Genomic DNA, 16552 nt, shown 5'->3' with positions numbered 1-16552 from the left:
AAACCAATTACCCAACTTGGTTATATCTAATGCAACATCACCTGCGTGGCCATGGTCTCTTGAAGTTCGTTGATGGATCCTATCCTTGCCCGCCTCAATTTCCCACCGGTACTAATGACTCTCTTACTCATGATCTTTCTGGTGCACATGAAAAATAGTTAGAGCAGGATAGTTTCATCATATCTATTATTACCAACACACTATCCCCGGAAGCACTCACTCTTATTGTTGGCTGTCAATCTTCAATGGATGAATGGCTTACTCTTAAGAAGCGTTATGCTAGTACTCCTGAGTTACATATAATGCAATTGAAGTCTTCTTTACATAACATCCGAAAGGGACTTGATTCCATTGAAAAATACTTGTTGAGATTTAAGAGTGTAAGAGATTAATTAGCTGCTATTGGGGTTCATATGTCAGATCAAGATGTAAAAGTTCTTATTCTTGCTGGTCTCCCTAGTGAGTATGGACATACTAGACAAATAATCAGGGGAAAACCTAATATTGATATGGAAGAAGTTAGGTCCTTGTTGTTATCTGCAGAAGTTGAAATTGAGCTTGAACATAATTCATCACCATTGTTGTCACTTACTGCTTTGCTTGCACACAGTGGTATATTACACAATGGAAATTCATCTTTTAATGGTGCATCACAAGGAATGCAATGGAATGGTTCTGTTGGTCTTCCAGTTCCATATAATGTTTCTATGCCTACATTTACTTCAGGACTTATGATGTCTAATGGTTCACAACCAATCTTCATGATGGGAAATGTCAACTCAGTACCTAACATGACATCATCTACTGGTTATATTTCATCTCCATATGTTGGGCGTATTCAAACACCATCTAGTTTTGTTGCACAAAATGGTGGCAATACAAATGGAATGCAACAAATATATAGTGGTTCACAGCAACTGCAGAACAACTCACAGAATTACTATGATGGTTACTCAGCACAACAATTTGGAAGTTTTTCTCAAAACAACAATATGCAGACCCAACATTCTGGAGGCTTGACTAGACTTTGCAGTCTAAATGAAGGCAACTATGGGAGTTACTCAGACAATTACAGCCAAGGCTATCCTCAGTTTTGCAACAACAAAAACTCGAACAACACTATTACAGGAATCATATTGAGGCTTCCACCTCTATTGTTGAGTGCCAAATGTGCAAGAGGCCTGGACATTCTGCTAAAAGATGCTACTGTAGACAACAAGTTAACTCTCAAGAGAATGGAGACACTACCATGTTTACTGGTTGCCATATGAGAACTGAGGTAGGTAATAATGCTGGCACTTCAAATAATTTTGGTAATTTCGCTGCCTATAATCATGCTAAATTTGGAGGTCATAATGCTTTTGGACTTTCAAATCAATTCAATAGTTACCTTGAAGCTTGTCAAATATGTTGCAACTCTGGTCACACTGCTCAGATTTGTTCTCAGAGATCTTCTCCTAGAATAGTTGTTGCTTCTGGATCATCTATGCATTGTCAAATTTGCTTTAAAATAGGTCATAGTGCAGCAGAATGTTTGCGCAGGCACCACTATGGTATTCAACAACAAACTTGTGCAGCCCCTAAAGCCTTATATGCTTCCATCTCCACTCAACCAATGCCATTCTCCGATACTGCTCAACCAAGTATTCGTCTTGCCTTGCAAAGTGATAATGCCTCTCAATCAGAAGTTGTCAAGCCTTTGCCAATTACACCTACATATCCTTTATCAGTTACTACTCACCCTCATTTGCAGCAAGCTCTCCTCAAGAAAATTGAAGTTTTGCTTCCAGAAACTTGGCTAGTTCCTTCCACTCCGGACAAAAATATGATGAATTGTAGGCAAGATTATGAGTCTACGAATTTATGGCTGTTAATGCTCAGGTTCGGCGGTAGCCGATTCCTAGTTTAAAGCGGGTCCGGTGGGCGGACCGCTACTCCGAAGATTGGATGATTCCTGTTTACTGTAACATGATAGACATGGCGTCAGAGGGAGACCGCGTTGGGCGGTCTTCACTGCTCCTATGCCTAAGTCAGTCACTGTATACGGACAATATAACAATAAATGAGTAGTAATTGAGTAATTAATGAGGAGAGAGGAGAGAACCTTCTATAGTTGAGGAAGAGGTTGACCTTCCCCTTGTTTCCGATGTGGGATTGATGTGCTTCGATTCCCAGCGTCTGGAGCTTCTGATGCTATCTTGACGCGGCGTGTGGCAGCACGTCAGCGGTGATCTGCCTGGCCGTGCCTTCGCAGGTCATCCCTTTGGTGGGAGTCGGTACCTCTGGCGGTACAATGAGCGTGGCCCATTATAGCTAATTATGCTCGTTCTGGCACATGTAGGTACAATGGCAATCACTTCCACTCATTCCTCCTGGTTGAGACAAGTGCTTGATCAATTTGCTGCATTTTTGCCTAAGGATTTCACACTGCCCAGTTTATATCTTTGCTGCAACCTAGTCCTTGGTCCCCAAGTACTAGTTTGAGGGGGGATGTTAAGAGTATAGGTAAAGTCAATATAGTTGGTCAAAGATCAAAGTGAGTAATCAAGTCAGTATAAATAGGGAGATTTATCGTTTAGTACTGTGAGTTGTTTTACCAATTGTAAAAAAAGGCTACCTGGAGAAAAATCAGAAAAGTACATCGTCTTCTTCCTCTGTTCTTTAGCTGAGGGCTTAATTTTCACCATGATCAGAATTTTCAACACCTGCCTCATATATGCTGGGGCAGGGCCGGCCCTGAGTTTTCAGGGGCTCTAGGCGGAAAAAAAAATGGGGCTCCCCACCTTCAAATATATTCACAATTTTTTTTCCCACTTTAAAATTAAGTAAGTTACTAAGTTTACAGCTTTTTAATAGGCTTACAGGTTTCTATAAGAATACAATTTAGTAGTATAGTCACTTGCAACTAAACTACTAAAGTCCTCACTAATACATTCTGCCTTCATAATCCATTAAACCAACTCCACCACTAAGATTCCTCTACTTTTATAAAAGTTTGTCAGTTTGATCGACCCTTCATGTCTTAGTTTTACTTTCTGAATATATATTGTCAGTATTTCAGGAGCAAAAGGTAGCAAAGGCAACAAAACTTGCTATCTTCTGTATTTGGATTTTTTTCGCATCTCTGCATAATAGAGTATAGCTCTGTGGTTTATGTATAAAAAAAAAAAAAAAATCTAGCTTGCATCCTGATACCACTATGGCACTAGTACCAGTCTACCATTATTCCATTAACAAATAACAAAGATACACTTAATTCATAATTAGTTATAATCACTATTAGTTCAGAGTTCAGACGAATCGAATAAGAAGAAAAATAAAGAAAACAGACCCTAAAATCTTAATCATTGATTCATTGAAAAATATTTGAATTTGAAAAGAATACTTAAAGGCTTGCCTAAAGAAATTGCTGTGTTAATTAGTATCAAAAGGTTAAAATCACTCGCTATTTCCTTCTTCCCAATTCTCAAATTTGCCAGAAATTCAGAAAAATTAATAAAACATTACAAAGAACAAGAAAATAAAAGAATAATTGCAGATGATGATGATTATTGGCGACGATGAATCAATGATCTGATGATGAATTAGCTGCTAGGTTTTGAGAATTGAGAATTTGGATTATGGAGGTGAGGTAAGAACAAGAGAAGAAGTATAAAACGATAAGACATCGATATGGGCATATATGACATTTTTTTTTTTACATATATAAATATATATAAAACTTGGTTTTATTTCGGGGGCCCATGAAATTTGGGGGCTATAGGCACAGGCCTGCTGGGCCTATACCCAGGGCCGGCCCTGTGCTGGGGACTCTTCCACCATCATTGCCGAAGTAAGATTCTAACCTATGTACATGCGATACGTACTTATGAAGCTAATTGATTCGATGTAATGTACTAATGTGTGTGTTTGTGTGTATGAAAATTGGTATTTGAGTAGTACTGTTGTGGCAATTATCATTGCAGATGCATAAGAAGAACACAGTTCAAAGTGTGCTGTTTGGCAAGGACAATTTCATGGTCAGAGTATGTCCTGGTATTGACTATGCATCCATTGCCACGCTTATTGTGATCCTTGATGCGATTAATGGTGATAGATAGGCACCATTAAGTTGAGCGTTCAGTGGTATAATTGGATGACTAGTTAGCATGGATCTGCTTTAATGTATAAGCAGGTTGGCATTGTACCTTTGTTGATCTTGTGGTTAATTTGTTTATTCATGAGAAGATTGCTTTCAGAAGCGTCAGTTTCCAGTTTCCATTATAAATAATTAACTGTGTCTGCAGGTCATCATGTAAATCCACTATACCCTTGTGTTCCTCGTTTCTTCTTTTAAATAATGAAGAGCACACTTGAATTATTTTGTGGTCAGTATAGTAGTTGAAGTTGGAATGGTTGGAATCTATCAAAAAACTTTTTGCTTTTGCAGATATAATGGAAGCGAGATGGTTGTGTTTTCATTTGAGAAATTGGTCCACGGGCAGATAATTACAATCGTTAATTAGTACAAGGAATAATACTGCCTTTCTACTCTGTCATCAGTTTGTCATTTTTTGTTGGATTGGCATAGATTCTTTTAAATGCTTTTCGCTTTCGCCAAGTTAATGGAGAGGTGTCTTATTTTCAATTCTGACATTGCTGTCCAGAGGTAAATGCAATCATAGTGTACCAGAAGTGATAGGAAGAAAGCGGAAAATTATTTTGTGCATCTGGTGTATATATATAGTTTCACTAAAACGAGGTTACTTGTGTAAACATGTGGGAACATTCTACTGAACTGATACACAGCATCAAAGGTATATCATATGAAAGTATGAAACACACACACACACACACATTTCTAAAAATCATGAACTTACATGTTTATGAGTTATGACTACATCACATGATTTATTCTCTCAAAATGCATGAAGAGTTAATTTACTTCAAGCTCAAAACAACATAAAAGTCAATTAGAGTAATCATATCGTTGTAGAAAAGTTGTTTCGAGTAGCAATTACATATCACATTAATATATGATCATCAGTCTTTTCCTGATCGTTCCCGGTTAATCTCATGAAGAATCACCACCACAACAGCAACTATGAAGGCGAAATCAACTTGAGGGTACACACTACACAGTCACTGAAAACACATCTTTTCCTAATATACTGTTTTTAATACTGACATCTTTAAATCCTTATGCATCTGCATCATTCATCATCGTCAATTCCATATTCACTTACCCAAAATGGGAAAAACTTAAAAGAAATAATTGATGAATAATGGTAATATTTAACTATGATCTTACATGTCTAATGATAGTGTTGTCTTTAGAGTATATGGTGCATGCTGAAAGAAATCTATAACTTCCATAGTGAAATATATAAAGATAGAAGTTTTAATGTATAACTCTGTATATTCATTCATTGTATCAGAATATGAGACTTTACAATGGTTTTTATAGTCGAATTCTAAAGCCCTAGTATGAATTGAGATGCTATACAAATGTGTGGTGCTTGATCTGTTAGTACATATCACGATTGAGTTTGTGGTGTGATTTACAACAGCACAGAGGACATTTGTCTTGGTGTAGAGGCTCCTTTTTGTCTTGGCTTGGTGTGTTCTGCTTTCTACTCAGAATTCTGCTTTGTAGCCCAGACTGTGTCTTGATAATGTTGTAAGCACACTTGATGGCAGGTGTTAATTGTTGGATTCTGATAGGATTGTTGTTGTGTTCCACTCCAATATTAGGATTGGAATTACAATTCACTCCTATATCATTAACACATGCTTTATCCCTAAAGCTTCCTTTGACCTTGAAATCATGCTGGTCTAATTCCTTTGTGTTAGTAGCCAAGAACACATCTAGTTCAGTCTTAATTTGGACTAGCCCTGACTTCTTGGCACTGAAAAGTAGATCTTTTCTGCTCGAGCTATCTCCTCTATATACTTTCCATCTCCTATGTATCGAAATAATCTGAATTGAAACACATTTGGAGACATATAATCGTAATGGAAGTCAATAGTGGGATTATGAGATGGAAATAATCATGGAATTGACACATACGAGAATGAGATCAAGGGTATGCCAACCTGGTGGAAGTATGGATCTTAAACTCTATCTTCCTAATTTGATGCTGCTTTGAAAAATTGTACAAAAGGACATAGTAATGAAATATCAGATGTACAGATTGAGTGCTTTATATAATTTACCTTCTTACGGAAGGTGGGGATAGGAGTACCAGCGCTGTCAAGCAATTGTCGAGTATCATGAAGGCTGAAAAAAGAACCTTTTACAGTGAACATGACTTCGCCATCAACATTGGTGACAGTGAAGGCACCTTCCTTAATGGTGATCAGCTTCTCAGAAATGTACAGATCCACGGGGTAGGATGCCAGGAACTGTGAGCTAACCACAGTTGTAGGGTTCGAAAGGGGTGTAGGGCTTGGTCCAGCCGAAGGCATAGGCACAGAAAAGGAAATTGTCACACAGAGAGTTGCATTTACACTCACACATACACACAAGAGAGGCTACAGCAGCATAAGAGTTTGAGACGAACTAGATGAGATTCCTTTGATGCACGCTTTGGGATGTCATGTGTCCTTTCATTTCCATCTTTCTGATACGATCTTCGTATGCCTTTATATTATGTTCTGTTGGAATATATATTTATTTTTCTTTAAAAATACAGATCCTATGAATAGGGGAAAGTAGATCAAGTTAACTTACATCACAATTAAACTAAGAGATCCAAATCATTTATTCATTTGTACTAGATGGCCCGAAGCCAGAGATCACACAATAAAGTCTCTCGGTAATTATATACCAAGACGTACAATTAACTGATTTAGTGACAATAAGGGAAATTGTTTATTCTTATTTTTATATATAAGTACATAACAAAAAGCAGCATCATCATCAGCTTCAGTCTTCCCCACTTCTGTCCATGTTAATCTCATGAAGAACAATCACAATGGCAGTTATAAAGGCATAATCAACATGAGGATACACAGTCACTGAGAACGCATCTCTCCCAAACAAACTACTTTTAAGATCATGTTTCTTGTGCATCTGCATTTGGCAATATATAAAAGCATCAATCAGCCTTACTTGAAAGTCATTTTCTAATAAGTCATCATCCTATAATGTACATTATGATTGCTTATATCAGTCATGATATGAAATAAACAATTCAATGCGAGTTCTTACTTGTGCAATGATAGTGTTGTCTCCATTATATATGGTGCATGATCTTTCCCCCCAGCTTCCTTTGACCTTGAAATCGTAAGCTTCTTCTTTAGTGTTACCAGCCAAGAACACATCTAATTCAGTCTTGAGCTGGAAAAAGGATGACTTCCTGGCAGTGAAGAGTAGATCCTTTTCGTCTGAGCTCTCTCCTCTGAATACGTGCCATCTCTTATGTGCTGTCATTATCTGAGATGAAGAAAAACGCAACCCAAACAACATAAAAAGACATCAAATTAAAATTGATTAAACTTGGTGCAACTCGGCCAATTAAGGTCATCATGATCTTTGATTTGCAGAACCAAAAAATTATTCCAAGGATCTACACGAAGATCAGAAAATACACGACTGTATCAACTATGTACAACAAATCTGAAAATTTCCTCTACTGTACGTCCGAGGGAATTGCACGTATAGAGGTAAAAAAAAAAAAAAAGTATTTGATTCAGGTCATCAACAGATCAACTATGTGGCATCGATTCCCCAAGATATTAATCTATGTGGCATATGCATAATAATGAATTGATCATCTTCCAAATTCCAAGAGGAGAGTATCTATGAATCCTCGAACCAAAGAAGTTCTCACAAGTCCACAAATCATTTACTCCCCAGGTACAGTGAGTAAAGGAAGTTAAAATCTCAAACCTCTATAGCATTTCTGTTGCGACGTGGGTAAAATTACGTTGACCTAGACATGGAACTGTATCTTAACTGTTCTGTAGATGAAATTTGAGATAACTGATCGATATACTGTAGCCACTCGATCACCAGCATAATCTTACAACGCAAGCTATATAAACAGTAACACGGTAACAATTATCAAGATGAAACCCTAACTAACGGGATTCACCACGGTAAAAGAGTTTACCTTTTGTCGGAAGGAGAGGATAGGAGTGCCGGCGCTGTCGACCAAAGTCCGACGATCATGAAGGCTGAAAAGGGAGCCTTTGACCTGGAACATGACATTTCCATTAACGTCCGACACTGTAAAATCACCTTCCTTGATCGTCATCATCTTCTCCGTGATGACCAGATCCACAGGGTAGGTTGCTTGGAACTGCGGGCTGACCACCGTAATGGGGTTGGCCAGAGGCTGAGCGCTCGGCCCAGTCGCAGGTACCGGCACTGCATACGACATCGTATCAGTCACGTACAGAGGCTTCAAGATTATCTGTTTTGATTGTTTTGGAGTAAGAGCAGCGACTGGATACCATTATTTATGGGCGACTCGGCCAAACTTCATTCGGGCAGAATACTGTAGTGCTATCGTCTCATGATTACTAAAAGACAAGTTTCGGGTTCTCACACCGTTCGAGTGCGTTAAAGGGCCACCGCTCGCATGATTCCAAGATTGAAAAAGAATCTGCTCCGCCATGGAAAACACATGAATAAATTAGGAGAATGATTTATATCGCGAGAATGACGGGAGAATGATTTAGGTCGATGTTATGTGTGGGGTAAGTTTCTTCTATCGTACTTGAGATATGGCCACCCACACTTTGGTATCTAATTTTTAAAAGAGAACAGTTTGATACCTAATTACCTGAAATGAGGCTCTGTCTGACAATTTGGTATTTCTGTTAATTTTTTCAGGTAAATGTAAAGATAAAATTGACATTTAGAATTTATGTATAAAAACAAAATGAAAAACAAGAGTTTTTTTTGGGTTGATGGCCGTTCTTCATATTTTATGGATATGAATGAATGGTTATGAGTTATGTTGAAGGTGAAACAATCGAATTTTATGTTTAACAAATATAGTAATTGTGATTTGAACACCCACGAGACTACTACACCAAACTATGTCTGATCCATCGAAAGTAGTCTTGTGAGTGTTCAAATCACGACGACTAAATTTTGTAAACATAAAATTCAATTATGTCATCTTTAACATAACTCAAACGCATTAATTCAAGTTCATTTTCTCCCAAGTGACCGAAAAAACTTGAGTAAGGCTATCATATCATTAGACTTTTTATTATAAAAAAATACCCTAGGCGCCTCTCTGATGCCAAAACCCTAGCAATCTGAGTTTTGCTTCTTGAGCACTCTTACCATGGCAACGATCGAAGATGTTGTAGCGAGTTTCGCATCGTTGCTGGCCCTCCTAGGCAATGATGTGGTGGATATCTCCAAGATGCTAGGAGCGGATACCAGGTGAGGCTCTCAAAGTCTTAGGCATACCTCCTAACTAGACCCCTCACTATGCACAACACCAAATCTGCGGCGCCATTTCAAGAGGATTTGGGTTCTCAACGCTGCTTTCAAGGTTCAAGAAAGAGCGTAGAAGTGCTTATAGTATCTTTTGATCTACGCAAGGACATGAACAAGGTATTGCGAGGAGGTCCTTGGTATTTTCAGCGGCACCTGTCATCATCCATGAATATGATGGCTTGAAATCCGCCGCTGCAATTCAAATGGATGAATTGTTCTTTTAAGTGAAGCTACGTAATATACCACCGACCTTGGATGACAGAACCCGACCCAAGTTTCACCCTGAAACCCTGATACGAGCCTGTGGGGCCCACGTTAGGTGAGAACCTACAGAAAAATAGACAGAATCTCCCCTAAAATGTACTACCCAAATGTTTACAAAACCTGGACATGATCAAAGCTAATCTCACACTCACAGACACATTCCAAGTGTATATGTTACATCCAGAAAGTACGAATTCCACCACAACTTCAAAACGATAAAAAAATTCTCAAGTAACAACATTCTCCAAATTAAAAAAAAAAATGATCAGAGCAATACTACTTAACTAAGCCAATATCATACAAAGTAGGTTAAGTATTAACCTATAGTCAAAACGGAAGCGCTGATTCCTATGCCTCGAGTTCCTGGACGCGATCTCGACAAATCTGAAACCTGAGTATTTACAACCAAAGGGCCCAGGGGAAAACATTTAAAATCCGTTAGAGTGAGTGGACAAAACTGAAACAAGTTATGAAATAATTAATTGAATGCTTCCCCATTTCTTGTTAACAAAATTCGGCATGCAGCGAGATTTACAGAACGTTTCCAACTCATTCCTTTTTGGAAATATCCTTTTTAAGGAAACTCGTTCAATGACTAGAGAGGACTGTTGTCTAGTCATCTCATGCCATATGGAGGGGACTGCCACCCAGATGACTCATCGGAGGGGACTGCCGACTGAATTTAGGAGGCGGTGGTTAGAGGGGACTGCCGACTAACTACCTCATATCATATGGAGGGGACTGTCGACCGAGATGTAGTCTGGAGGGAACTGCCGACCAAACTATTACCTAGAGGGGACTGCTGACTAGGTAAATGTATGCATGCGCCGAAAATAGCCTCCTTACCAATTCATTTCTTCAAAATTCGTTTCTTTGCACGAAAACTACATTTACTAAAATAATATTCCGTTATAAATTTAATGCCATGCCGAATACATCATTTAAATAAAATAAAAGTCCACTCACAGGTTAGTCTTGCAGCTAATCCTGCTGCCTGCCCATGTCCTCCTTGCTCGAGGGCTCAGTACGTCCTGTAGTAAATGGGCAGGATATAATTAACCATAATAAGGAAATAATCTCAAAATCAAAACTCATTCCCTCTGGAATTAATATTCGTTACTCATAAATTCTTATAAAAATCCCACACTTCAATTTGGGATTAAAATTCTTAAATACGGAATTTCCTTAACGATTCAACACCCTCACTTAGTCTTTAATCATCACAAGGATTGTTTCGATAACTTAGCCAATAAAATTCAATTCCTTAACCCTAATTAACCACCAAAAATTATAACATAAATTTATTTCCAACAATCTCAAATTCTCTCTAAATTTTCTTTTTGATTCACAATCATCTCTCCAATTTCCCAACCAAATAATTCAAGTCCGATATGTAACCACTAGATTTAAACCATAATAATTATAAACCATGTCCAACACCAAATTTCCAAGAAAACTCAATACCCAAACAATCTCATGCCTAAAACAATGCTAATTGAGGGTTCCCAACATCAAGTATAATTCAACAACACAAAACAAAGCATTTCAAACTATCTGACGGAGCCGCTACACGCCACCATCAGTGGCGGCGCGTGGCATTCACGCGCCTCCACTCCAACACCCAAAACCAGCCTCCAAATCTCACCTACACAATCTCCACAAGAAGCCCAACAATTTATATACTGCAACAATAACCAATTCTAAGCAGAAATAGCCGGAATTTCACTCCCAAAATTAAGAACTCGTATGCTATTGTTCACGATCTCCTTCACCTTTGATTCTCCCTCCACAGGCCAACAAAAGCTGCAAAAAGTTAGGGATGAGGATTAGCGTCACCCCAGCAACCAAAGCCCCAAAGAAATTTGGTCAGAAATCATATGAAAACTGAAGATCGGAGCCAAACTTCGGTTTTCCCCATTTCTGAAATTCTCTTCGAAACTCAAAAACCAAAGGTACCCAAGGTGAAAAACTTACATAATTAGGAAGAGGAGGGAGAGAGGATCAAGCCATGGTGAGCGGTGCATGTTGGGGCGGCCGGACGACGACGATTTCGCTGGAAAACTAGAAACGGCGAAAGGAAGAAGAAAAATGGGAGGGGGGGTTGGGTCTGTCCCGATTTGGGGCTGCTTGACTTTCTCTATCCTCATTCCCATAATAGTAGGGCTGGGATTTCTGAACCGAGAACCGGTGGAACCTCCCCGATCCGAACAGAAATAGGCAGTTCGGTCCGGTTCTGTGTCTTGAAAGCATCCATTTTTACAAGAACCGAACTGTTAAGACAATTTGCAGTTTGGTTTCGGTTTTGCATTTGTCTAATGTTGAGGAATTGAAGAAACCGATAAAGAAGTACTCCAGCCTTTTTTTTTTTAAATAAAGTACTCCAGCCCATATATCTGTGATATATTTAGAAGCCCATATACATTATTTTAAAGTCCACTAGGCTCAGGCATGTGTAACAAACTCCCCATTTTTTTTATCACCCATTTCGATCAGAGCGGTTTTGATATCAAAACACTACTAGAATAATGCTAATAGACATCACGTCATTTAAATCAGTTTGGATTTCACGCAATGTTAAAAAATGTTCTAACATCGGTTCTTAAAAATCCGATTTCTATTTATATAATAAACAGCAGTTGTTACATTTGACTGATGTCTATATTTTACTTCCAAAATTTTAAAAAACGCGGAAAACACGAAGTTGAAAATTTTCACATACGCAGGCACTTAAGTCAGATTTCCCACTTTTATCTCGTTCACTTTATCTTCAACAATACATAGTAAACTATCTCTTCCCCGAAACTTTATACCTTTCCTCCTTCCTCTCCCGCTCTCTTTCCACGGTCACCACCGCCTCCTTCTCTTCCGAGCAGAAAGTCGGCCACCTAGGCTGTGCTGGGCGGGTCGGCGATTAGGCGTCTCAGTCTTTTATTTTAATTTATTTTAATTTTTTTTATAACTCTTGTCTCTTGAAACTAATTAAACCCAATCTACCCAAATCGAAGATGAGTTCTTTTGGTTTTCTGGGTTAAACCAAATCGAAGATGAGTTCTTTTTTTTCTTTTTTCTTTTTTGTTTAGTGTCATCTTGTTGCATGCGTTGGTTATCTCCCTTGCAGGTCCTTCTATCCATATGATCACTGCTAAAAGGTCTAAACAAATATGATCCTCTGGTACCTGAGATTTCTCACATGAACAACCGCAAAATCATCGTCTACGACAACGACACCAGAGTAAAACTTCCCTATCTAACAATTACTTCATTACATTTCAAATTCAGAGTAGTAGGTTACTAGGTTTTGTCAGTTTTGGTTAAACTATTTAAATCCTATATGCATCACAAATTTACAAGGGTAGAAAGGATCTGAAAACTTGCAAGTGTGTGGTGTGTAGTTGTTTTCAGATATGCTATAGAAATCTGTGGAATAAGTGGCAAATTTGGTCTTTCATTTGTGCTGTGGTGAATCAAATGTTGAAAATTATTGTTTTTTAGGTCAAGAGAGCACCAAACAGATCAGGAAATGTGTTGGAGTGCATGCCATGTACTGCATCTCAAACCTCAACAGTTCAAGCAACCTTAATGCATGTTCAGTCATCATCCTAAACATCCCCTGTATCTTCGTCACAGCCAACTCAATCACTCATGTTGACCCAATTAGTGGTTGGTCACAGACCGTGGCAAAAAAGTGTAACAAGAAACCAGGGAAGCCAAATAGACCAAAGCAGCAGCCCAACAGAGACTTGAGAAAGCCATTATAGAGCTTGTGATTTGAATAATGGAAATCATCCTTTCGTTACCGTTTTTTTTAAAATTACATTCCCTAATATTTAAATTACATTTCAATTTCATGTTATTTGTGGATCAGCTTTCTAGTACCAAATACTTGTTTTAAAATGACAAAATTGATGTTAGGAAAGGGATATTACAGTAGTTTGAATTCGCAGACTGATGTCAAGAAAGAAAAAAAACATCAGTTACTGACGAAGAACTAATGTCAAAAGAGAGAAATTACATCAGTTTGAAAACAAAAACCAATGTCAGAAATGCAAAATACATTAGTTTGGAGACAAAAACAGATGTCAAGAAAGAGAAAATACATCAGTTACTAAACAAACACTGATGTCATAAAAGAGAATGTACATCAGTTTTAAAACAAAAACCGATGTCATAAAAGAGATGTACATCAGTTGTTAAACAAAAATAGATGTTAACAAAGAAAAAAAATAACAAAAACTGATGTCATAAAAGAGAATGTACATCCGTATGAAATCAAATTAGGTAAAAACCGATGTCTAGCATTACTATGGACATCCATATAGACCAAGGAACCGATGTCCCATATAGCATTGGACATCGTTCTTCTTCAGAAACCGATGTTAAAATGAGTAATTATATCAGTTCAAACTATACTACAAAATATAGATTGAATGTCTAGTGGAATATTATGAGCAAACATGCGAAAAGCTCATGAACCACAAGCAAAAATTAAAGGGAACCGATGTGTAAAATATTATCAGATATTGTTTCTAAAATCAGTAATGATGTTAAAATGGATAATTGTGTTGTTAGACCTATTTTCATTAAGCATCTAATGCCAAAATATGAAGGTTTGACAATAACTAAACACACCAAAATAGTGATCACATTAATGTTTTTACATCAATTCTGAACATTAAACCAATATCTCATTGCAAACTAGACATCAATTATGAACCGATGTCTAAGTTTTAGCAATCTTTAACATTGTCCACTAAGACATCAGAATTTTTATTTTTTTAACATCAGTTGTGGACTGATGTGTATTAACTTTATCCTAGTAGTGAAGTATTGAACTTTTCTTTAGTTCTTCACTTCTTCCCCATTTCAAAAACCCATAAAACCCCAGTACCCTACCCTCCCAGTTCATTTGAAATTCCCAAATCGGCAAATCCTAAACCCCCGATCCTCATTCAATCATCTGAAATCCCAAATCTCAAACATCCGACCCTTTCTATCCCAAATTCCCAATTCTCAAATCATCTAACCTTACCAGATGGCTTCAATCCAAGTACTCCTACTCCAGATAATGAGATTGTCCTTAGAGAAGAAGAAGTTCAATCACATCATCACTAAGAAGTTGAAAGAAGTAGCAAAACTTGGGTTTTTTCTTGTTGTGTACAAGAACCAAAAACAATGCATAACCAAACTGAAAAAACGGTTCCGGTAATGAAAAGTGTCGTAACCGAACTGAAAAAAACTTTCCGGTTCCGGCAAAAAGTGCCAAAATCATAACCCATCCCAGTCCTACAAAATAGAAACTTATTTAAAACATCAACTAGGAATAGTAACTTTCCTTGTTGGTCAAAACTTTCCCGTAAAAAATCCGATTAACACAAACTACGTATCCACAAACTCGATTTTTCGTATACTACAGCATTCTCAAGGAAATTCCCAACTTACAGACAAAAGAAAAAGTTAACTCTTCGATCAAAATCGGTAAATGTAACTAGTGAAAATTTTAAGGTACGGGGCATTACATTGGAGGTTAAAAACACAATCGTTAACGTGGCTTCAATTTCAGGACGGTTTATGGAATAGGACGATAAACTGTTCAAAGCAATAGGGGACGTTATGGTTCATGTGGCGCATCATGTAGCCAAACCTTTCTTCCTGACAAAAACCCTAAAGCTAGCACCGGGCGTTATTGAGGAAATCTCCTTCTTCTTTGAAAATCTTCTTAGGCATTGTAAAGAGTGCGGCCTCATTTTTCATGAGAATCGGACATGCCAGTATGCAGGTAAAAGTGCTCAACCAAACCCTGATCCCAAGTTGAATGAAAACAAACAACCTAAAAGTGCCTAGTTCTTTTGCAGGTTTCACACATTGCAACTTTACTGGCGGTGCTTTTAGGTTTCATGGTATTTAGACTCCTATCCTGCCTCCTGTGGCACGTAATTAGTTTGGCTCTGGTTCGTCGTCCAAGCTACGCAAGCCACTGGTTCTTTGTCATGCAAATCTGCAGGCATCTGAGGATGCTAATAAGCAGCTTGCTTTGGTGCCCAGTTTAGAACAGTCTCCTTTGAAGCATGGAAGACCTAGCTCTCATTTTGTCTTTCCAAAGAAACCCAGGACCATGCTTGGAGAGGTTGTAGTTGGAGGCAGTGGTTCACCTGTATGTACCAAGTAAAAAGGTCAAGAAGCCTGTAGACTTGTTCTAGCTTTCTGCTAATTCGTTGGGGCTAATTGAAACACCTGGTGGCATGGTTGTACCTGCAGAAGTGATGATGTCCCGAGAAGGTGCCCTTGAAAAATACACTGTCAAAAAGAAAAAAAGGAAGGCCTCTAGGGTCTAAAAACAAGAGTCCTCCTAAGCCAAAGAAACAAGTCTCTGCTGAAGATGTGCTTTCCTATCTGCATTCGGGAAAGTCTGTAGCCCTAGCTTGAAGGGCAAAGAAAAGATGTAGACTTTTATGGTTTATTACCTATTACTATGCTTGTTTTTCATAGTACATAGGCTCACTAGAATATATAAGTGAGCATGACTTGTTGAATGAATGATCTGGCATATGTATCACTGTGGTGTGTTAGCATCACAACTTCTTGACTATCTTTACATGGTAGTGGAATGATATGTAATAGTCATTCTGGCCTTACCGAATTAATGAAATCTCTATATTTATTTTGTCAAAAAAAAAAAAAAGTGACCCAAAAAATGATGAAGACGTATGGTAGATGGTCATCAGCACACAAAACTCATGTTTTTTAATTTGTTTTTATACATATATTCTAAATTTCAATTTTATCGTTACATTTAACTGAAAAAATTAACAAAAGTACCAAACTATCAAATATAGCGCCTTAGTTTAG

General features: G+C 37.9%; 2 protein-coding genes across 3 annotated transcripts; both read right to left on the bottom strand.

Moving 5' to 3' along the window:
* Positions 1–5400: 5400 nt before the first annotated feature.
* On the bottom strand, positions 5401–6589 carry LOC112195039 (protein LURP-one-related 10). 2 transcript variants are annotated; one of them, XM_024335352.2, is made up of 2 exons: positions 6196–6589; positions 5401–5959 (listed from the first exon to the last, which is right to left on the bottom strand). In XM_024335352.2, the coding sequence occupies exons 1-2, from the start codon at positions 6445–6447 to the stop codon at positions 5507–5509; spliced, it is 705 nt and encodes a 234-aa protein (XP_024191120.1). In that variant the 5' UTR covers positions 6448–6589; the 3' UTR covers positions 5401–5506. The 2 variants fall into 2 exon arrangements, 1 of the variants encoding a protein (XP_024191120.1); XR_005807858.1 differs by having other exon boundaries at positions 5830–5959; positions 6076–6336.
* Positions 6590–6725: 136 nt separating this feature from the next.
* Positions 6726–8531, bottom strand: LOC112195041 (protein LURP-one-related 15). The gene is made up of 3 exons (XM_024335353.2): positions 8097–8531; positions 7193–7417; positions 6726–7054 (listed from the first exon to the last, which is right to left on the bottom strand). Exons 1-3 carry the CDS (start codon positions 8364–8366, stop codon positions 6908–6910), a joined length of 642 nt encoding a protein of 213 aa, XP_024191121.1. The 5' UTR covers positions 8367–8531; the 3' UTR covers positions 6726–6907.
* Positions 8532–16552: the final 8021 nt, after the last annotated feature.

Source organism: Rosa chinensis, chromosome 3, assembly GCF_002994745.2.
Source record: "Rosa chinensis cultivar Old Blush chromosome 3, RchiOBHm-V2, whole genome shotgun sequence".
NCBI classification, from domain to species: domain Eukaryota; kingdom Viridiplantae; phylum Streptophyta; class Magnoliopsida; order Rosales; family Rosaceae; genus Rosa; species Rosa chinensis.
Note: the sequence above shows the minus strand (reverse complement) of the source record. Positions and strands in the feature narration are given on the sequence as shown.

Coding starts and splice junctions, on each gene's coding strand:
- LOC112195039 (XM_024335352.2), bottom strand. CDS start 6,447: ATGCCTTCGGCTGGACCAAGCCCTACACCCCTTTCGAACCCTACAACT. Junction 5,960..6,195: donor TCCCCACCTTCCGTAAGAAG/GTAAATTATATA, acceptor GTTTCAATTCAG/ATTATTTCGATACATAGGAG.
- LOC112195041 (XM_024335353.2), bottom strand. CDS start 8,366: ATGTCGTATGCAGTGCCGGTACCTGCGACTGGGCCGAGCGCTCAGCCT. Junction 7,418..8,096: donor TCCTCTCCTTCCGACAAAAG/GTAAACTCTTTT, acceptor TCTTCATCTCAG/ATAATGACAGCACATAAGAG. Junction 7,055..7,192: donor ACAACACTATCATTGCACAA/GTAAGAACTCGC, acceptor TGCCAAATGCAG/ATGCACAAGAAACATGATCT.